At 42.4% G+C, this 21,449-nt stretch overlaps 1 protein-coding gene across 4 annotated transcripts in view; it reads right to left on the bottom strand.

Moving 5' to 3' along the window:
- Window positions 1–555: 555 nt before the first annotated feature.
- The window catches only part of auh (AU RNA binding methylglutaconyl-CoA hydratase), a 340,890-nt gene continuing 319,996 nt past the window's right edge, over window positions 556–21,449 (bottom strand). For all 4 annotated transcript variants that reach the window (XM_043714150.2, XM_043714142.2, XM_043714131.2 and 1 more), the window contains one exon: window positions 556–879. In XM_043714150.2, coding sequence (XP_043570085.1) covers window positions 802–879 — 78 coding nt within the window. In that variant the 3' untranslated portion in view covers window positions 556–801. The remainder of the gene's footprint in view (window positions 880–21,449) is intronic.

Raw genomic sequence — 21,449 nt, 5'->3', positions numbered from 1 at the left:
TTGCATTAACAAAATATCCAGTTTTGTATATTTCTATTAACTTCCTATGGTCTTTCTACTAACCTGTCAGTGGCAGTAGTAATACAGAAACTTAGAATATTGATATGCAAATGATACAACATTATCAAGTAAGTTATTGTTTTTAAATAATGCTACCAAATTATCATTAACATGTTTTTCAAAGGCAATGCTAACAAGTGATACAATTCTGCCCTTTTTAATTTGAAAAGAACTTTGTTACATGTTCAGAATTTAGGGTTCATTCCAGTTTAAGAGGACCAAAATGCTTAAATCTGTAGTCAAACATTACATTTTCACAAAGCTAAAACAATGGCAATTTGGTGACAAGGTAGGGTTCAAGTTTCTGAAATTAATCTTATATGCAGCACCACCTTTCAAATAATTATGTCCCATGACATTTTAGCATAAACTTATTTTCAACAAAATAAATTTGAAATAAGGGATGAATTCAAAATAAAATGTAAAATGTGCACTCTTACAAAAACACTGACATTTCTTGGACAATTGTGGAGAATACAGACATAGGCTACAATATTGGGTTTATCATTGGCATGTTTAAATTAAAAGATTTTAATGTAAAAGAATCACATAGTAAATGTTCAAGGTAGAAAAACAGAACAATGTCATGTATTTTTCTTAAAAGCATGATGCTCAAAATCGTACATATTATGGCTCTTATCGGTATATCTTGAAGTCATTTCTGAACAGATGGAAATAGCATAAATCAGCTTTTATATTTTGTGTTCCATCCAATTGAAGCCTTCTTTCAATGTCTTATTATCACTCCCCCGTGTATCGGGGCAGTCGCTTTTCTCTGAAAGCATTAAGTCCTTCAATCCTGTCTTTTGTTGGAATGACCTGAAAGTTAAAACAAGAAGTTGAGATACTGAATTCAGGCTCATTGAATTGCTAGACAAGGGAAAACAGCCTGCTGAGGCAATTACTGGAGAAGTTTATATACTACTAATCAGAGTTTATTTTCTAACTTACAAACACAACAATAATGCTTACAGCCTAGCATAACATTAATGTAAAGTAATAATTCTTGTGAGAAAAGCTGAAAGTCATTTCTATACACAGTTAGTAGAAACTGTTTCATCCTTTTTCTGAATTTTCATCTAAAATCCTGAGTCTGTTTTCTTATCATCTTTTAGTACTTTACACTAAATAATGGGCAAGAACAATTCCATAATGTGATCATACCAGATGCAATTTCCTGCTGTAGGTGAACTTCTAGGAAAGAATGCATCAGAAACACTATAAAGCCATTGCTTCAAAAGTAAAATGAATATGATCAAACCTACAAACTGGTCTGATTATATGCTGCTGTTCACATTTTACACTTGCCTTGTCAGCAAGCTGAAAATATGACATCAATATATGTTTAATCAATGATGGCTAATCGTATTACTCAAATCTGAAGTAATTGAAATTGTATTTTTCTAATTGTTCATTTCCAAGAATAATAAGTCATTGTTGTTGAATGTTAAGTACAGGCATGTGGTATAAATGGTTATCAAAAATAGCATCCAAGGACGCACAGGCTAGGTGGACTGGTCATAGCAAATACACATTTACAGGGATAGAGTAGAGGGAGTGGGTTTGGGTTCGGGGGACTCGATCGGCTGAATGCTGTTCTTTTGTGCTGCAGATGTAGTGTTGAGTTTCAATGAAGTTAAAAATCACACAACGCTAGGTTATAGTTCAACAGGTTTATTCTATCCAACTAGCTTTCAAAGTGCTGCTACATATCAGGTTGTTGCGAAGCAGAATTATACGAATCAGAATTTATAGCAACAGGATTGCAATGTCATAGAATGCAATATTAAACAAATTTAACTTAAGTCTTTCATCTTTTAGAATGATTGTATTAGTTTCAGTTCCTTCATATCTAAATCCCAGAACTTTAAAGTTACATTCTCAAGATATGATTTGGAGATGCCGGTGTTGGACTGGGGTGTACAAAGTTAAAAATCACACAACACCAGGTTATAGTCCAACAGGTTTAATTGGAAACACTAGCTTTTGGAGTGTTGCTCCTTCATCAGGTGGTTCTCAACAATTCTCAAGATAGCTTTTCAAAATAGGTGCTATCTCAGCTCAGATAATGCATTGAGGGTGTGAAGTTAAAGTCTGTGTCCCAATGTTATATCAGACTGATTCTATTTCTAAAGTGGGATATGCAGAATTTTACATGGAATTATGTAGTTTTCATCATAATAAAATGTAATTCTGCATGTACAAATTCACCCCACAAATGTGTGTGTGCAGGGAAGATCAAGTGAGTGTAGTGGGTTATAATCTGTGAGAGGGTGCAAGTGTGAAAGGTGTATGTGTGAGCGTATGGGAGAGAGCTTTCAGGTTAGCCAGGAAAGACCTAAAGAGAGCTAAGAAGAGCCAGGAAAGGACATGAGAAGTCTTCAGCAGGTAGGATCAAGGAAAACCCTAAAGTTTTCTATAGATACATCAGAAATAAAAGAATGACTGGAGTTAGATTAGGGTCAATCAAGGATAGTAATAGGAGGTTGTGCGTGGAATCTGAGGAGATAGGGGAAGGGCTAAATGAATATTTTTCTTCAGTATTCACACTGGAAAAAGACAATGTTGTTGAGGAGGCTATTAGACTAGACAGGATTGAGGTTCACAAGGAGGAGGTGTTGGCAATTTGCAAAGTGTGAAAATAGATAAGACCCCTAGGATTTATACTAAGATTCTCTGGGAAGCCAGGCAGGAGATTGCAGAGCATTTGGCTTTGATCTTTGTCATCACTGTCTATAGGAATAGTGCCAGAAGACTGGAGGATAGCAAATGTCCCCTTGTTCAAGAAGGGGAGCAGAGACAACCCTGGGAATTATAGACCAGTGAGCCTTACTTCAGTGGTGGGTAAAGTGTTGGAAAAGGTTATAAGAGATAGGATTTATAATAATCTAGAAAGGAGTAAGTTAATTAGGGATAATCAACACGGTTTTGTGAAGGGTAGGTCATGTCTCACCAACCTTACAGTCCTTTGAGATGATGACCAAACAGGGGATGAGGGTAAAGTGGTTTTGATGTGATGGAAATGGATTTCAGTAGGGCGCTTGTTAAAGTTCCCTATGGTAGACTATTGCACAAAACACGGAGCATTGGATTGAGGGTGATTTAGCACTTTGGATCAGAAATTAGCTAGCTGAAAGATAGAGGATGGTGGTTGATGGGAAATGTTCATTCTGGAATTCAGTTACCAGTGGTGTACTGCAAGGATCTGTTTTGGGGCCACTGCTATGGTCACTTTTTATAAATGATCTAGATGAGGGCATAGAAGGATGGGTTAGTAAATTTGTAGATGAAACTAAGGTCAGTGGAGTTGTGGATAGTGCCAAAGGATGTTGCAAGTTACAGAGGGACATGCGTAAGCTGCAGAGCGGTGCTGAGCAGTGGCAAATTAAGTTTAATGTAAAAAAGTGTAAGGTGGCTCACTTTGGAAAGAACAATAAAGAGTACTGGGCTAATGGTAAGATTCTTGGTAATATAGATCAGCAGAGAGATCTGAGTCCATCTACATACATTTAATGGTGATATCCACTCTGACACGTCTTGCAGCGTCTGCCATGACAGGATTATATGGTGTTGTCCTGAAGGCCAGGCAGTTTGCTGTGAAGAATGATCTGTTTGAGATTTGGCGGTTGTTTGAAGACGTGAAATGGAGGTGTAGGGAAGATCTTGGTGAGGTGCTCATCCTCATTGATAATGTGGTGCAGCCTGCGAAGAACATAGTTTATTGGCTACCGGAAATTACTGGACAACGAAGGGTACCCTATTGGTTGCAGCTCATGTCTGTCTCCTGAGGAGTTCATTACGGTTTCTCACTGTGGCACGTCGGAATTTGCGGTTGACGAGTTGAGCATCGTACCCTGTTCTTTTGAGGGCATCCTTGAGTACTTCCAAGTGTACATCACGTTCCTCCTCATCTGAACAGCTCCTGAGTATGTGTAGGACTTGTCCGTAGGGAATGGTTGTTTTAATATGTTTCGGGTAGAAGCTAAAGAAGTGTAGCATCGTGAGCTTATCTGTGGATTTGTGGTAGAGTGAGGTGCTGAGGTGCCCATCCTTGAAGGAGATGCATGTATCCAAAAATGAGATAGATACTAAACAGGAAGGGTCACCGGACCTGAAATATTAACTCTAATTTTTCTTCTCACATGCTGCCAGATCTGCTGAGCTTTTCCAGCAACTTCTGTTTTTGGTCCTGATTTACAGCATCCACAATTCTTTCAGTTTTTATATGATGTATCAAGCCTGATTATGTTAGTATGTAATAACAGCAATTCTTTGTGACTGTAATGTGATACAGAACTCACAATGTCTTCAATACCATTAAAATTATACAGGCCAATTTTCAGTCAGGCTAGCTTGTAAGGAAAGTCAAGAAGCATCGGCTCCAAAATCTTTGGACAAACTTCATTAAATTGATTTGTTAACTAAGCTTACACTACAACAGTCAGTACACTCACTATATTGGGAATTTCTATAATATATTACTACTTTCTCACTGTTTTGATTTTTTAAATTTAACATCAGCATGGATGAGTTGGACTGAAAGGTTTGTTTCCATGCTGTACATTATGGACCAAGTCAATCATCAGTCATTTCAGCTACTAATCTTGCCATTTTAACTCTCTGATCTTCCACATGAATTCTCACAACTTTAGGAAGTGAATTTTCGAACTCCTCCAAAATAATCACCTAAGAGAGACATATGTTTACTCTATTCTTAATGCCCTTATCCAATTATCAAAATTATTTTGTTTGATCCCTTCAAACTCAATGTATGTTTTATCAGGGTCCTTCCTTAGATTCCTGAAACATTGTCTGGAGGCTTCTGGCACAAATTTATATGCATTTAAGATGGCTTTCTTTACTTCTTTCATAATCCCAGATACTTTCTCTGCTAGTGATGCAAATACCTCACTAGCTCTACCTACCAGCTTTGTTTGGATCAACAAAACTCACATGGCCATGCTCAGTTCATTTGTTTAAGCCACTTTCGTAAATGAGATGAAAAAGGCTTCTACATCTTTCTCAGCAAATTTAGGCAATGCATGAATATATTTAAACAGATCCCCACCAGGCCTTTGGCTATGATGGGTTGACTTATCCCCTCACTAAGCTTACCTTGCCTTCACCTCCATCCTTTTAAACCAACTTTCCTGTCTAAGTGCCAATTTCTGAAGTTCAAACTCTCTCTCTTCCTCCCTTTCCTCTATCCCTCTCCTTTTCTTTTTGCTCTGCTTTTAATTGTGATTCAAACGGTTTCATTCCTTTTTCTCTTTTTCTGTTTCTTTTGCCTCTAATTCAAGCTGTTTCATTTTCAACTGAATTTTAGCCATTTCCAAAGACTCTGTTGGCATTTCTAGCAAATTTAAATGCTGAACTATTATTTCTTTTTTTATGGATGAAGATAACTTCAGTAGCTTTGCCTTGTTTACCTTTTGTAAAGCCCCCAACATCCCTTCTTCCACCCCCAGAAACCTCTTGGTGACGGAAAGAGCCATTATTACACCAAGCACTGCTTAAACCAATTGAATTCAACACCCAGAACAAAAGACACTAACACCTACCACTCACTGCCTGTGAGTCTAACAACTCTAATCCCAAATTGGACCTATAAAATAAATCCCGCCAAGAGCCCCCAATCTCTTATGGATCAGGCCAGTCCCCCTCAAAACATTTTTTTAAGAAGGTAGCTCTAACTATTTACTTTTTGTAAAGGCAGATATAAAGTGGATATTCCAGGAGTCATGCAGCTGGTCAAACCATTCAGCTTTAAAGCAAATAGAATATAGAATAACCTATTTGAAAAGGCAACCAACACAATATCGCAACTTTACGAAGCTGTTTCAATCCCTGCAACATCCCATAAAAACACCCCTTGGCAAAAGATAAATTCAAACACAGATTCTTACAGGCAGGAGAAATTTCAGAGAGAAATGATATGAAGATGCTGGTGTTGGACTGGAGGGACAAAGTTAAAAATCACACAATGCCAGGTTATGGTCCAAAAGGTTTATTTACTTGTTGGACTATAACTTGGTGTTGAGATTTTTAACTTCAGATAGAAAGTTCACACAAGACCTCTGTTGAAGCATGGAACCTTTTTTCACTGTAGCTACTTCTCTGCTACTAGTAGATTCTGACTGCCTGCTAAAAACTAAACCAAACTAGAAGCAACCTAAACTGAGAGAACTGGCCACTCTCCTTTCATTGTACAACTGTGTTTAAAGAAAACCTAAAGGCCTCCTCTGATTTGCTGACTTGGGCAGTATCTGTTAGTCATTTCTAGACATGTTGGAATTTTTGCCCTTACAACCTCTCTTGGAGGGGGAAAAAAACCAAGGACAACATAACCTTGTAAAAGGGGCAGCATCATCACAAACACAGAGACAACAATAATAAAGTTTTTACTTCACTGATTGTTATCATGCGCATATTATTTTGAAACATAACTTATACTTCGGTTGCATGTACTTAAAAGTTCTGGTGACAAGGGATTGAAAGTGTATTAATGATCAAGGATGATATATAGCTCTGCCAGGTACAAATTTCTGAGAATGTAACACACCCAAAAAATTGTGCCTGATGAATGGGGGTTAGGTTTTTCATAAGACTGTTCTGTTAAGGGTTTAACTTCTTTTTGGGGGGGTCTCTAGGGATGTCCCTAGATTCCAGTGGAAATTCAACCTGACTCACTTGTAGTGCTTTAGAGGATTCTGATGAATATACTGCCATCAATGTATAAATATGAGAAGCTTCTATGATTTTCACAAGGTTGGTAGGTTGGTATTCAGACAATGCAGGAACCTTTTGTATTCTTGTTGAACTGGAACAAGGAACCATATTGCAGAGCTCAAAGAGCTTTTCAATAAACACTGATCGCCAATTCTATGGACCTCAGCTAAGATAACATCAATTCCTGAAATTTTGCAATGACATAGGAATATCGGACAATGTTGCAGGTGTGGCCAGATGCCCAGGCCTGAAACGAGAATGGGCAACCTTTGAGCAGCCAGGCCCAAAACTATCAGGTCAGGTCAAGCATAAAACATCTGCATAGGACAAAGGTGGGTAAGGCAAGCCCAGACCTGTCCTGGAAAGCAAGACTGGTTTGTGCATATTGGAGTACAATGAGCAGATTCACTAGAGCCTGGACTCCTGCTGTGACCATGTATGGAGGATGGGGCATTCCTTTGACACCATTGGATGATGGACACCATGAGCAGCCCCAGCATCCAGCATCTTCCTTATGTAGTATCAGATATGCCATTGGACACCCTGACTTGACCTAGAAGATCAATTGGCTGAGGGCCAGAGAACATTCTGGAGGATTGCAGTGGGGAGGAATAAGAACAGACAGTAACCTCGCTAGTAACAACCGACCTGGCCTAACAGCAGAGGTCTGGCGAAAGAGAAGACAAACACATGAGGCCAACCTTCAAGTTCATCAGAGCCAACTACAAAGCCTGGCAAATTTCAACGACAGATATAATACTTGTCTGGTAGCCAATGGTACTTTAGATAAGGATTACGACAGAGTAATTAAATGTAAGAATTGGTCTTTTGCGATTTTAGTGCATTTTGTGAATAAAATTGCATTGAATTCCAAATCAACTCTGACCCCTTTGTTCCTCTCAAATGTAGTACCTGAGTGAAACGAGTTTACGAAGAAACTGGTTGAAGTTGTCCAATGCATGCAGAAAATTAGCATCCCTGGAGGGGCTGTGATAAGAAATGGCCAATGGTTACACTGATGTTGAACCTCACCAGCATTGTATTCCTGATTATCCAGACTCAGGCTACCCCATATAACAGCCCAGATTCAAGGGGGTGAATTACCAGCACATGATTCATTGATTAAAGTCCCACTCTGCTGTCGAGGAAGGGATAATATGCACTTTCAAAGGTAGAACAGAGAAAAGTAACAAGGTGCGACAAAGAGAAGAAAGCATGTTGGTACGCTGCGAACTACAAGAGATAGATACACCCTCAACACTCAGTCCAACTGCCACTCTGCAAAGAACCCCAAATCCCAGACAATCGTGGAGCCCCTTCCAGTCCTGATGAACCCTCTTAACCACCAGTTGCTAAGATATGCAAAGGGTCACAAATATTTTCTACACCATCCCATTCATGGTGGAGCAACTGATAGAGACAGCCCAAAGAATTCCTGCCTTCGAATCCACCTCGAACTCAGATATATTCTTTAAAAACTACTGACAGAATTTTGGACGGATTGATAATTTTCTCAGGGTCAATCTGTTATTAATGTGTTGGAGTCATAGAGATGCACAACACAGAAAAGGCTCTTTGCTCCAACTCGTCAATGCCGACCAGAAATCCTAACCTAATCAAGTCCCATTTGCCACCACTTGACCCATATTGCTCTAAACCCTTCCTATTTGTATACCCATCCAGATGCCTTTTAAATGTTGTATTTGTACCGGCCTTCACCACTTCCTCTGGCAGCTCATTCTATACATGCACTACCATCTGCGTAAAAAAGTTGCCCCCTAGGTCCCTTTTAAAATTTTCACCCCTCACCCTAAACCTATGCCCTCTAGTTCTGGACTCCCCCACCCCAGGGAAAAGATTTATTCTATCCATGCCTCACATGATCTTATAAACCTCTATAAGTCACCCTCAGCCTCCGACACTCCATGAAAAACAGCCCCAGCCTATTCAGCCTCTCCCTACAGATCAAATACTCCAACACTGACAATATCCTTGTAAATCTTTTCTGAACTCTTTCACATTTCACAACATCCTTCCAATTAAAAGGGAGGCCAGAATTGCAAGCACTCTTCCAATTGGCCTAACCAATGTCCTGTAACAGCTGCAACGTGACCTCCCAACTCCTAGACTCAATGCTCTGACCAATAAAGGAAAGCATACCAAACACCCTCTTCATTATCCTATCTACCTGCGACTTCACTTTCAAGGAACAATGAACCTACACTTCTTGTTCAGCAATACTCCCCAGGACCTTATCATTAAGTGAATAAGTCCTGCCCTGATTTGCCTCTCCAAAATGCAGCACCTCACACTGATCTAAATTAAACTCCATCTGCTACTCCTTAACCCATTGGCCCATCTGAGGTCATCTTCTTCGCTGCGCACAACACTAGGAATGCAAAGTACTGGGCTAATAGTAAGATTCTTAGTAGTGTAGATGAGCAGAGAGATCTCGGTGTCCAGGTACACAGATCCTTGAAAGTTGCCACCCAGGTTGACAGGGTTGTTAAGAAGGCATACAGTGTTTTAGCTTTTATTAATAGAGGGATCAAGTTCCGGAACCACGAGGTTATGCTACAGCTGTACAAAACTCTGGTGCGGCCGCACTTGGAGTATTGTGTACAATTCTGGTCACCACATTATAAGAAGGATGTGAGAGCTTTGGAAAGGGTGCAGAGGTGATTTACTAGGATGTTGCCTGGTATGGAGGGGAGGTCTTACGAGGAAAGGCTGAGGGACTTGAGGCTGTTTTCGTTAGAGAGAAGAAGGTTGAGAGGTGACTTAATAGAGACATATAAGATAATCAGAGGGTTAGATAGGGTGGACAGGGAGAGCCTTTTTCCAAGTATAGTGACGGCGAGCACGAGGGGGCATAGTCTTAAATTGAGGGGTGATAGATATAGGACAGATGTCAGAGGTAGTTTCTTTACTCAGAGAGTAGTAAGGGTATGGAATGCTTTGCCTGCCATGGTAGTAGATTCGCCAACTTTAAGTGCATTTAAGTCGTCATTGGACAAACATATGGATGTACATGGAATAGTGTAGGTTAGACGGGCTTCAGATTGGTATGGCTGGTCGGCGCAACATCGAGGGCCGAAGGGCCTGTACGGTGCTGTAATGTTCTATGTTCTATAAGTGCCAGCGAAAGAAAGGGGAATACCTGACTGCATTCTCCAGGCAATTATGGACACAGTTCAATGCTACCTTTTGGACAGCTGAACACAACATAGCTCACTGTGCAGAATAGGCCAATTTGACCAGGCCCCTAGTCTCACATGCTACCAAAGAGAATAAGGAGGCGTGGGATAAATTTGACCCTGCCAATGATACACGCACAGAGATGGATGATCTGAAGAATAGTCTGCATGTGAGAAAAGGAGATGAAGGGGTTAAAACGATCCAAGTCCACCAAGTCTGGAAAGATGAACTTGGTCAGCGTAAATTCCAACTCTGGTCTGATATGAAGTAGGAGACAAATAGAGAGGGCTTTTACAGAGGTATCCCATCCCATACATCCTTGCAGGAAAAGGTCAGGACCAACTACCTCAAGGAGGTTCTACAAGTGAAGCCGGAAAGGCCATTATTCCAGGGAGTACAAGGCACCCCTTCCACAAGCAAATGAGAGATACTCCACTATTTCTGTAAAAACACAAGACAAGCAGTGATAACCCCAGTACAGGATGCTGAGTCCCTCCCAATTTATAACCCCAGTCAGACACATGGCCTGTGACAAGATGTCAGGCCTCACCAAAACAGATAAGTGGCACCAGATGGGATAATATAGAGCAACCCTTATTAGAGGGTAAGATTGGAGACCGCCACATTGAGTTCCTATGGGACATTGGGTGTTATCATACAACCCTGAATCTATCCTGAGACAGATCGGTCCCAGTGCCATGCAAAAAAGATTATCCTAAGCAAATTCATGGGGCACTTACAGGAGGAATCAAACTGCTACATTTAGACTCATGCTGGGCAACACACTTGCTTTCACCTAGCCATATTAGTCAACCTCCACCCAGAGACAGAACAAATCCTGGACTTGGATTTCATGCGATGATGCATACTGCTGTGTCTGGCAGATGCATGATATGAATGAGGCCCAATAGAAGTTTCCATGACGAGATATCTAGACAGGATTTGCAACCTAGGAGAATTGAGATTTAAGTCCACGGAAATGACCACTGTCCCAGAGGCACGAGGTACTCTCATGAAGCCTTCGCAGACTGCTGTAGAATGGCTAGCAGGTAGTTATAGATGATCCTGACCCAAAACCTCAGAAGCAACATGGGTTCCCTAAGCAAGGTGAGGGTGGATGTTGCCAAGGTCATAAACAGGTCTCACAATCAGGATCCTGCACCCAGTAATCTCCAACAACCATTCCCTAATCTGGCCAGTTAGGAAACCAGACAGGTCCTGGAAGCTGACAATTGACCACCGGGAGCTTAATGAAAAAGCATCCATAACAGCACCAATAGTAGGGAATAGCCCTAAAACCCTGATGAAACAAGTCCCCCATGCCTAATATTTCCCTCTGCTGGACATTCTAGGGTTAATGATAGACATGGAATTGTTTGCCACAAGGCTTCCACAATTCTCCTCCTATCTCTCACTAATGACTAGCCAAGGCTTTCATGTAGTGAGTACCTGATTCACTACTCGGATGACCTCCTCCTCCAGACAGATACTAAATCAGAGAACTTCCAACTACGTATCTCATTAGGATTAAAGGTAAACCATAAGAAAACCCAGATTATGAAGCCATAGGACTCTTATCTGGGCACAGTTTTGACCCGGAGTAACAGGATAAAAAAGAAGCGCATTGAGTCTATAGTACACTTGCCTGTATTAGTTGTGCTCTTTTCTAGATTTAGTGGGGTATTATAGAGTCATAGAGATGTATAGCACGGAAACAGACCCTTCGGTCCAACTCGTCCCTGCCGACCAGATATCCCAACCCAATCTAGTCCCACCCACTAGCACCTGGCCCATATCCCTCTAAACCCTTCCTATTCATATACCCATCCAGATGCCTTTTAAATGTTGCAATTCTACTAGCGTCCACCACTTCCTCTGGCAGCTCATGTCAGCCTCTGAGTGAAAAAGTTGCCCCTAGGTCTCTTTTATATCTTTCCCCTCTCACCCAAAACCTATGCCCTCTAGTTCTGGACTCCCCCACTCCGGGGACAAGACTTTGTCTATTTATCATATCCATGCCCCTCATAATTTTGTAAACCTTTATAAACCTCAGCCTCCGACGATCCAGGAAAAACAGCCCTAACCCATTCAACCTCTCCCTATAGCTCAAATTCTCCAACTCTGCAACATCCTTGTAAATCTTTTCTGAACCCTTTCAAGTTTCACAACATCTTTCCGATAAGAAGGAGACCAGAATTGCACACAATATTCCAACAGTGGCCTAACCAATGTCCTGTACAGCCACAACATGACCTCCCAACTCCTGTACTCAATACTCTGACCAATAAAGGAAAGCATACCAAATGCCTTCTTCACTATCCTATCTACCTGCAACTCCACTTTCAAGGAGCTATGTACGTGCACTCCAAGATCTCTTAGTTCAGCAACACTCTCTTGGACCTTACCATTAAGTGTATAGGTCATGCTATGATTTTCTTTCCGAAAATCCAGCACCTCACATTTATCTAAATTAAACTCCATCTGCCACTTCCCAGTCCATTGGCCAATCTGATCAAAATCCCATTGTAATCTGAGGTAACTTTCTTCGCTGTCGACTTTACCTCCAATTTTGGTGTCATCAGCAATCTTACTAACTATATCTCTAATGCTCACATGGGCTTCAGTTGTCCAAGATCGCAACTAACAGTCACTCTCTTCAGAGTCATCTAGGGATCTGCGATAAATATTGACTTCCCCACCATCGCCCACATGGAACAAATAATTTTTTTAAAAAATGGTACTTTTTTTTCTGCAGGTCTAAAAAAAATGTATTTCCTAGTCCAGACAACAGGCAGAATATTGTCCTCACTGGTACAATATAAGCAATGGCACAAAAGGAGGGAAAGTACAATGAAAGTGGAAAATAAATCATGACAGTATTAAAACTTTCACATTTCATGCCAGAACCATACAGATGGTTTTGCCACCAAAGCCTCCCCAGCTTCCAAACATGGAAATACCCCATGGGAATAGACCAAGGAGCATACCCAAGCTGCCTTGGAATTAAATCAGGCCCTGGCAAAGGCTCCTGCACAATAGGCACACAAATCACATTCACGTGAGAAGTGGCTGCAACTGATACTAGCATAACAGCCACACTCTTATAGGTGCACCACAGGAGGTTTAGACTAGTGGTTTGCGCCTTCTGATTCTTGTCCCTAGTTGAGCAGGGTTTCTCAGTGCATGAGAAACACTTGCTGGCAATTTTCTGGGTGATATAGCTCTTTGCCTATGTAAAAGGATTAAACCCCCCCCAATCACACTGAACATACTTCATACAACTACTGCTGGACAGCTGAATTAAAGATATTACGGTTAGACAAAACTGCATTGTGTGCAAGACCCTGATGCGACATTATGATAAAATATATCAACTGCCCCCCTTCTTAGCTGACAACTTGAGCTACACAGGGGAACCTCATAAGTGTCAGACAGTGACAATGAATGATCCCAAGAGACCATTTATGGCAAAACAAAATGGAACAGAGCCCAAGGGAATCGGGAAAGGTGATAGATAGCCTTTCAAAATTTTTCTGGATAGGTCCCCTATGCTGGAAGGTGAGAACAGGAAAATGGGATGCGGAATACGAATGGAGAATCACCAAGATTAACTCCCTGATGGAACTGGCATAAAAGCTGATAAAGTGTGATGCTGGAAAAAGCACCTGCAGGTCAGGCAGCATCTGAGGAGCAAGAGAGTCGATGTTTCGGGCATAGCCCTTCATCAGTCCTGAAGCCTGATTTCTCCAGCATCTGCAGTCCTGATTATCTCCTCCTGAAAAAAGATGGCGTCACTGGGGCAGGCAAGTAGGACTAATAGCAACAGCCACGCAAGCCCAGAGGGAGAAGTGTGGGGCAGACACTTATCACTCTCCCCACCCGCTTTACTGGAGAAATGAGTGAGCTGTTCTGCCGGAACAGGATCCACCTTAATCATGCTGAGATGGGGATCCTGGGCTGCCCATGGAGGAGGCCAAGGCTCCCAGTGACTCTGGCATGGCAGGGCACAGCCCCAAAAACTGGCTGTTCAGCTGTGAGCACCAGTGCCTGGAGGAGGAAGAGAGGCAGGAGCCTGGGCCTGAGAGCAGCCCTGGAGGAAGAGAGGCTGAGGTCCAGAGACAGTGGCTTTGGCCGTGTTCACAGAACTCAGCCACTGCCATTGTCCAGCTCTACAAAGGTACTGGGACCAGGGGGGAAGAGAGAGACAGAAAGACATCTGGGGTGTTGGGGGTGTGAGGTTGGGGTCAGGGGGCAGCAGGTGAGGAGATGGGGAGGGGTTGGTTTGGCAGAAAGAGGAATGGGGTCTGGGGTAGAGAGACCTGGGCAGAGGGAAGAGACGATGGAGGGGGAGAGAGAGAGATGGGAGTGGGCAGTGTGGAGTGGGGAGGGGGAATTGCGTGCGGGGTGAGGAGAGTGGGTGGAAGAGGAGGGTGGTGGGGAAGGTGGGGTGGGGGGGAAGAGGAGAGTGGGGGTAAGGAGAGTCACAGAGGGGAGGAGAGTGGGGAAGAGAAGTGTGAGGACTCAGGATGATGCAAGCTATGTGGGAGAATGGATCAGGAGAGGAGTTGGGATTATAAAAGATAGAAGAGTTGAGTTAGGCAAGAGAGAGGTGACCATGTGAGAGGAGGAGGTGGGCAGAGAGTGGGCTAAGAGAGATGTGAATAAGGAGGGCTAGGAGAGACCTTGCCCAATCCCCAGGGTGGGCTGCTTCCTGGCAAGGAGAAGGAAAACTCTGGTTTCAAGCCTCTGCTGTCAGACCTACACTTTTTTTTTTAGATTAGATTAGATTAGATTACTTACAGCGTGAAAACAGGCCCTTCGGCCCAATAAGTCCACACCGACCCGCCGAAGCGCAACCCACCCAGACCCATTCCCCTACATTTACTCATGCACCTAACACTACGGGCATCCGGAGGAAACCCACGCAGACACAGGGAGAATGTGCAAACTCCACACAGTCAGTCGCCTGAGGCGGGAATTGAACCCGGGTCTCTGTGATTGTGGGAAAAGATGGATAAGGACATATGGCATTACACTGATAGTTTTATAATCTGCACTCAAGAATGCCAAAAAGGCATAGTGGGACACACCTGACCTGTAAAAGGCTCCTGGACAAATACACAGATGGATCATATATGCCCCCGTACCACCCTGTAAGGAGGGGCACAAATATATCTTGGTCATTGTTGACATATTTAGCAAATGGGTGGAGGCTTTCTCTACTCAAACCAACTTAACACAGCAGGTTTTCATGAGGTGGGGCCTCCTTCGCAGCATAGAGACAGAACACCCAGGTGACTCAAGATGTGATCTATTTGCTTGGCATTGACCAAAGGTTCCACATCGCATACTATCCCCAGACTAGTGGGATAGTGAAAAAAAAATGAATTGCTTCTTTAAAGGGATGCTTAGAAAGCCGTCCAGAAGAATAACACCACCTGGAACATAGTTCTACCCTTTGAGCTAATGTTGATGAGAAATACAGTATGAGCTTTACAAGATTCACTCCCCATGTCCTGATGACTGGATGACACAACACAGGGATCGAACCTCTACTGGCATGGATTCATCTAACCAGAGCTCTCAGCCACAAAAATAAAGTCAAAGCAGTGCTGGTCAGCATCTAGTGGCTGGATCAGTGGTGCTGGAAGAGCACAGCAATTCAGGCAGCATCCGAGGACAGGCGGCTGTCAGGATGGGTCAGAAAAAAAGAGATGAAGTAAAGCCTCTCCTTCAACAGTGAAGTAAACACCACTTAGTATGAAACAGGGAAATATGCTTTTCTCCAGGTCTATCAACAGGAATATTCCTATCCCCCAGATATTTGGGACTTCACTCACTGGGGGACAAGGTGAGCCCTCAGGTTACAAGTTGCTGGCAGACTCTGGGAAGACCGGAAGCTACCACATAAACCAGATAAAGGAGAACAAAGAAGAGAACAGCACAGCATCAGACCCTTGGGCCCATCAAGACTATGCTAACATGTGACGCTTTTCTAAACTAAATATCTTTTGCTTCTATGCGGTGAATCCCTCTATTCCTTGCCCACCCATGTATTTGTTGAGAGACCTTTTAAGCACTGTTATTCTACCACCTCCTCTGGCAGTACATTCTAGGCACTTGGCACACTCTGTGTAAAAAAAGACTTGCCTCTCAAATCTCTTTAACTTTCCCCCTTTTACTTTAAACTTGTGTCCCCCAGTAATTTACATTTCTATTCTGGGAAAATGATTCCAAACTGTCCATTCTATCCATGTTTCTCAACTTTGGAAACTTTTATCAGGTTACACCTCAGCCTCCAACTTTCAAGTGGAAACAAAATTTGTTTCCTATAACTAAATTTACTCAATCTTTCCTCATTGCTAATACACTCCAAACCAGGTGACATCCTGATAAACCTTTTCTGTACTCTCTGCAAAGCTTTTACATCTTACTGACGACCAAAACTGCATGCAATATTCCAAATGTGGCCTGACAAATGTTGAGTACAATTTTAATACTCTGTGTCCTGACCAATGAAAGCAAGCATGCCATATGGCTTCTTGACCACCTCATCTACTTGTGTTGCCATTATGGAACTGTGAACTTGCATGCCTAGATCCCTCTGTATGTTAATGCTTCTAAGGGTTCTGCTATTTACTGTATAGTTCCCTCCCGTATTAGACCTTTGAAAATAATCCATACAAACGTGATGTGGTGTAATTCAATTTGCTATTTCTCCAGACAAGTCTCCAGCCTATCTACATCCTGCTTTATTCTCTGGCATACCTTCTACCTGCAGTTACCCCAATCTTCGTGTCATCTGCAAACTTACAAATATTGTCCTCCAAATCATTCATAGATATAAAATAACAAAAAATCAAATAACAGGAGTCCCAGCATTGATCCCTGTGGACACCAACAGTCACAGATTTCCAGTCAGAAAAACATCCTTCAACACTACTCTCTATCTTCTGTGACCAAGCCAGTTCTGTGTAACCTTACCAGTTCACCATGAGATTTCATGTGACTTCACCTTCCATTGTGAGTCTTCCATGAGGGATCTTGTCAAAGGCATTCCTAAAGTCTTTCATCAATCATTTTTGTCACTTCCTAAAAAAAACTCAAGTAGTTTATCAGACACACCTCTCCCGGCACAAACTCATGTAGCCTACAGGTCCAGATTTAACCAAAAATGTGAGTAAATCTTTTCCCTAAGAATCTTCTCCAATAATTTCCTTACCACTGATATAAGGCTCACCAGCAAGTAATTTCCTGGATTATCCCTGTTGCCCTTCCTAAACAAAGGAAAAACATTAGCTATTCTCCAGTCCTCTGGGACTTCTCTTGCAACAAAAGAGGGTACAAAGATTTTGTACAAAGCCCAGTCAATTTGCTCCCTCAATATTCAGGGACAGATCCCATCAGGTCCTGGGAACTTATTTACCTTAATTCTTTACAAAACACCCATTGCCAGCTCCTTTTTTACATCAACATGCCCTAGAATATCAGCATACCCCTCTCTAGATTCACCATCCACCATGTTCTCCTCCTTCATGATTACCAATGCAAACTATTTGTCAAGGATCTCACCCACATTCTCTGGCTCCAAGCATAAATTCCCACCTTTGTCCTTGGGTGGACGTAATCTTTTTCCAGGGACATTCTTGCTACTTATATACATTTAAAAAGCCTTGGGATTTTCCATAATCATGTTTTGCAAAGACATTTCACGGCCCCTTTCAGCCCTCCTAACTTCAAATTTAAGTTCTCTTCTGCTTTCTTTATATTCTTCGAGGGCTTTGTCTGTCCTCAGTTTCCTAAACCTTACATGTGCCTCCTTTATTTTTGACTCAGCTCACAATTTCTGTTGTCATCCAAAGTTCCCAAATCTTGCTATCCTTATCCTTCATTTTCACAGGAACATACTGGTCCTGAATTGTAATCTACCGACGTTTAAAAGATTCCCACATAACAATCATGGATTTACCCTCAAACAGTCACCCCCAATCTACATTTCCAATTCCTGCTTAATGTTGTGGTAGTTAGCCTTTTCCCTGTTTAGTACTTTCACCCGAAGACTTTTCATACCCTCATCCATAAGTAACTTAAAACTTACAGAATTATGGTCACTGTTCCAGAAATGCTCCCGCAATGAAACTTCGATCACCTACTGGGCTCATTCCCCAAAAAGAGATCTAGTATGATGTTTCAACAAACTCTCCTAGACTCACCTAACAAATTCCAAGCCCCTGACATGAAAAGAGTCCCAGTCAATATAGGGGAAATTACAATCACCCACATCAACCCTACTGTTTATTTTGTATAATTTTCCACAATCAGTCCACATATCTATTACCCTATCTTCTGCAGGATCTTGGGAGCCTCTAGACAACCCCAAACTAATTGCACCCTTCCTATTCCTTACCTATTTATCCTTACTGGATGAACTGTCCAGGGCGACCTGCATTAGTGCAGCTGTAATATTCTCCTTAATCAGTAACACAACTCCCCCCACCTCTTTTATATCCCTCTCTATTTCACCTGAAACACCTAACTCCCGGAAAGTCAAGCTGCCCATCTTGTCCCGCTTCAAACTCTCTGTAACAGCTCCAACATCATGATTATATATACTAATCCAAACTCTAAATTCTTCTGCCTGACCTGTCATACTACTTGCATTAAAACTAATAAGCTTTAGACCACTACTCTCACTGTGTTCAGTATGAGGGAAGGCTGAGGGACTTGGGTCTGTTCTCATTGGAAAGAAGAAGGCTAAGAAGGGATTTGATAGAGACATACAAGATGATCAGAGGATTATATAGAGTAGACAGTGAAAGTCTTTTTCCTAGGATGATGACGTTAGCTTGTACGAGGGGGCATAACTACAAATTGAGGGGTAATAGATTTAAGACAGATGTCAGAGGCAGGTTCAAAGTTTGTGCGAAGATTTGTGCGACAACCGGAAGCGGCAGGGACAGACCACTATAAACACCGGAGGAAACATCAAAGAAGCGCTTTGCAGGAGGCTCCCAAGCACTGATGTCGCCTAGCCAGGGGATGAAACGTTTGCAACAAAAACTTCCAGCTCGGCGAACAGAACCACAGCAAGAGGCAGGTTCTTTACTCAGAGAGTGGTAAGGGCATGGAATGCCCTACCTGCCAATGTAGTTAACTCAGCCACATTAGGGAGATTTAAACAATCCTTGGATAAGCAAATGGGTGATGATGGGATAGTGCAGGGGGACAAGCTGAGAGTAGTTCACAGGTCAGCTCAACATCGAGTGCCAAAGGGCCTGTTCTGCGCTGTATTGTTCTATGTTCTAATCTCTCCCTGTCTATTCTTCCTCTTAGGAGAAAGTGAGGACTGCAGATGCTGGAGACCAGAGTTGAAAAGTGTGGTGCTGGAAAAACACAGCAGGCCAGGCAGCATCCGAGGAGCAGGAGAATCGACGTTTTGGGCATAAGTCCTTCTTGAATTCAGGTCCTGCTTTCCAACTTACTCCATAAGTCACCTTGTAAGGCCATGCTACCCTTTGTTGCCTGTGTCATTAGCACCAATATCTACCATGACCTCTGGCTGCTCACCCTCCCTTTTGAGAATGTCTTGCATCTAGTCAGAGACATCCTTGACCCTGGCACCAAGGAGACAACACACCATCCTGGAGTGTTAGTTGTGGCTGCAGAAATGTTGATCTGTACCCCTGATTATAGAGACTCCTATTATTAATCCTATTCTGCACTCTGACCCTCACTGCTGTATGACAGAGTCAGCTGTCATGCCACCACTCCGGCTGCTGCTGTTGCCATTTCCTGACAGGCAATCCCCTCCAAATAATTCAAAACTGTATACTTTTTCGAGAGGGGGATAGCCACAGGAGATTCCTGCACTGTCTTTCTGCCCCTTCTAGCAGTTACCCATCTATCTGACTGAATCTTGGTTGAAAGCAAATGACTCCCAAAACATAAAGCACTATTTTCACATGTCCCTGGAAAGAGTAGAGACACCAATTCTAAGCCCTGGACACTGACAGCTAATTCTATCCCTATGGTTGAGGAATTGGTTGCCATGAGCCAATCTGTAGCCCACAGAAAAGGAAACAAATAGTGATCCAGCCGCATATTAAGGAACTTAAATGGCACCGCAACCCACGGAGGCATCAGATCCTAGCAACCAGAGCCCGCCCAAATAGAGTTAGCATCAGAACCATGCAGGTTCCACTACCCCCAATGGTTCTGTTTTAGGAATCAACAGCTGACCTGACCAACACATTCCAGACACTATTTTCACAATCTAACAATACTCTATAAAGCTGGTCCATGAATTTTGGGCTACATTCAGGCCAAGATTTGTAACCAAAAAAAGAAAAAAAATCAATGACTGGTTTTGAAAGAGAATTAGAGAAGCAACGGCATCTAGGAGCATATAGGAGATGCCATCTTGATCTTTTTCCCTGGAATGTATGCACACGCAAGTGGCATCATTGTGATCACCTCTGTGTCCCTGCTGATCATCAATGACCCTTTGGAAATGCTTGGCTACCCAGGATACATATGGTTTGAGTCACTTAATCCAGGGGATTGTTGCCAGGCTGAGCTAGGGTTCTAGCCACAGGCTTGGAGAATGTGTTGAAATGGGGAAAAAAAATGCCAGGGAAACTCATCAATGGAGGGTTCATAGAATACAGGATAAAAAGCAGACCCAAGCCACCCACCAGTGCACCTCTTCCAGTTTGTCCTGAAACCATTCCAGGATCCCAGAGTGCATTAGTATTAAAAAACACATGTAAAATCCTGTACAATATCATACACAAAATTGGTACCAATGGTGATAGGTACATTGGGAATAAAGCTACCACAGTGGTGCCCTATCCAACTTAAGATAATGCATCTCCATCTAATTCATACGTTACTGGAATGGAAAGTGGGGACAAACAAGGATAAGGACAGACCCAAAGCAAAAGGTTGTAGGAAAAAGGAGCTGATCAATGATCTGATGACCTGGTATGTATGGAGCACCCTCTATTTCGCAAACCTCGACAGCAAGGTTCAAACCTTAAACCAACAATTCAAACAGGATTTGGACAAAATAAATGATGACTGGGAATGGAACTTCCAGTCATGGGGTCATTGTACTTGAAGAATACACCAAAACAAGGAAGGAAATTATCCATGGGAAAGTAGATGAAGACCACAGGCAACACAACAAAACCCTATGTAGCAATGGTGGCCAATGGTGGTTGATAGGACAGTTGAGGGTGGAGCTTAAACAGTTTAGAAAGGGAAAGGTCTCATCATGGAAAAGTGCCAACAGATAGAGCATCCGCAGGGTGAAACACCAGAACATATCAGGCTGCCAACTGCGACAACTAACCAAGGCTAGTTCAATGTCAGTGGTCAAGGGGCTTTAGGGAATGCCTTGAGCATTGTTTTGGGGATTATGGTAATATCAGATATTAAAAGCAGGATAGAAAATTTCGTGG

The sequence above is a fragment of the Chiloscyllium plagiosum genome, unplaced genomic scaffold (assembly GCF_037043375.1).
Source record: "Chiloscyllium plagiosum isolate Xiang-an unplaced genomic scaffold, Cpla_swu_hap1 HiC_scaffold_2, whole genome shotgun sequence".
Lineage (NCBI taxonomy): Eukaryota > Metazoa > Chordata > Chondrichthyes > Orectolobiformes > Hemiscylliidae > Chiloscyllium > Chiloscyllium plagiosum.
Note: the sequence above shows the minus strand (reverse complement) of the source record. Positions and strands in the feature narration are given on the sequence as shown.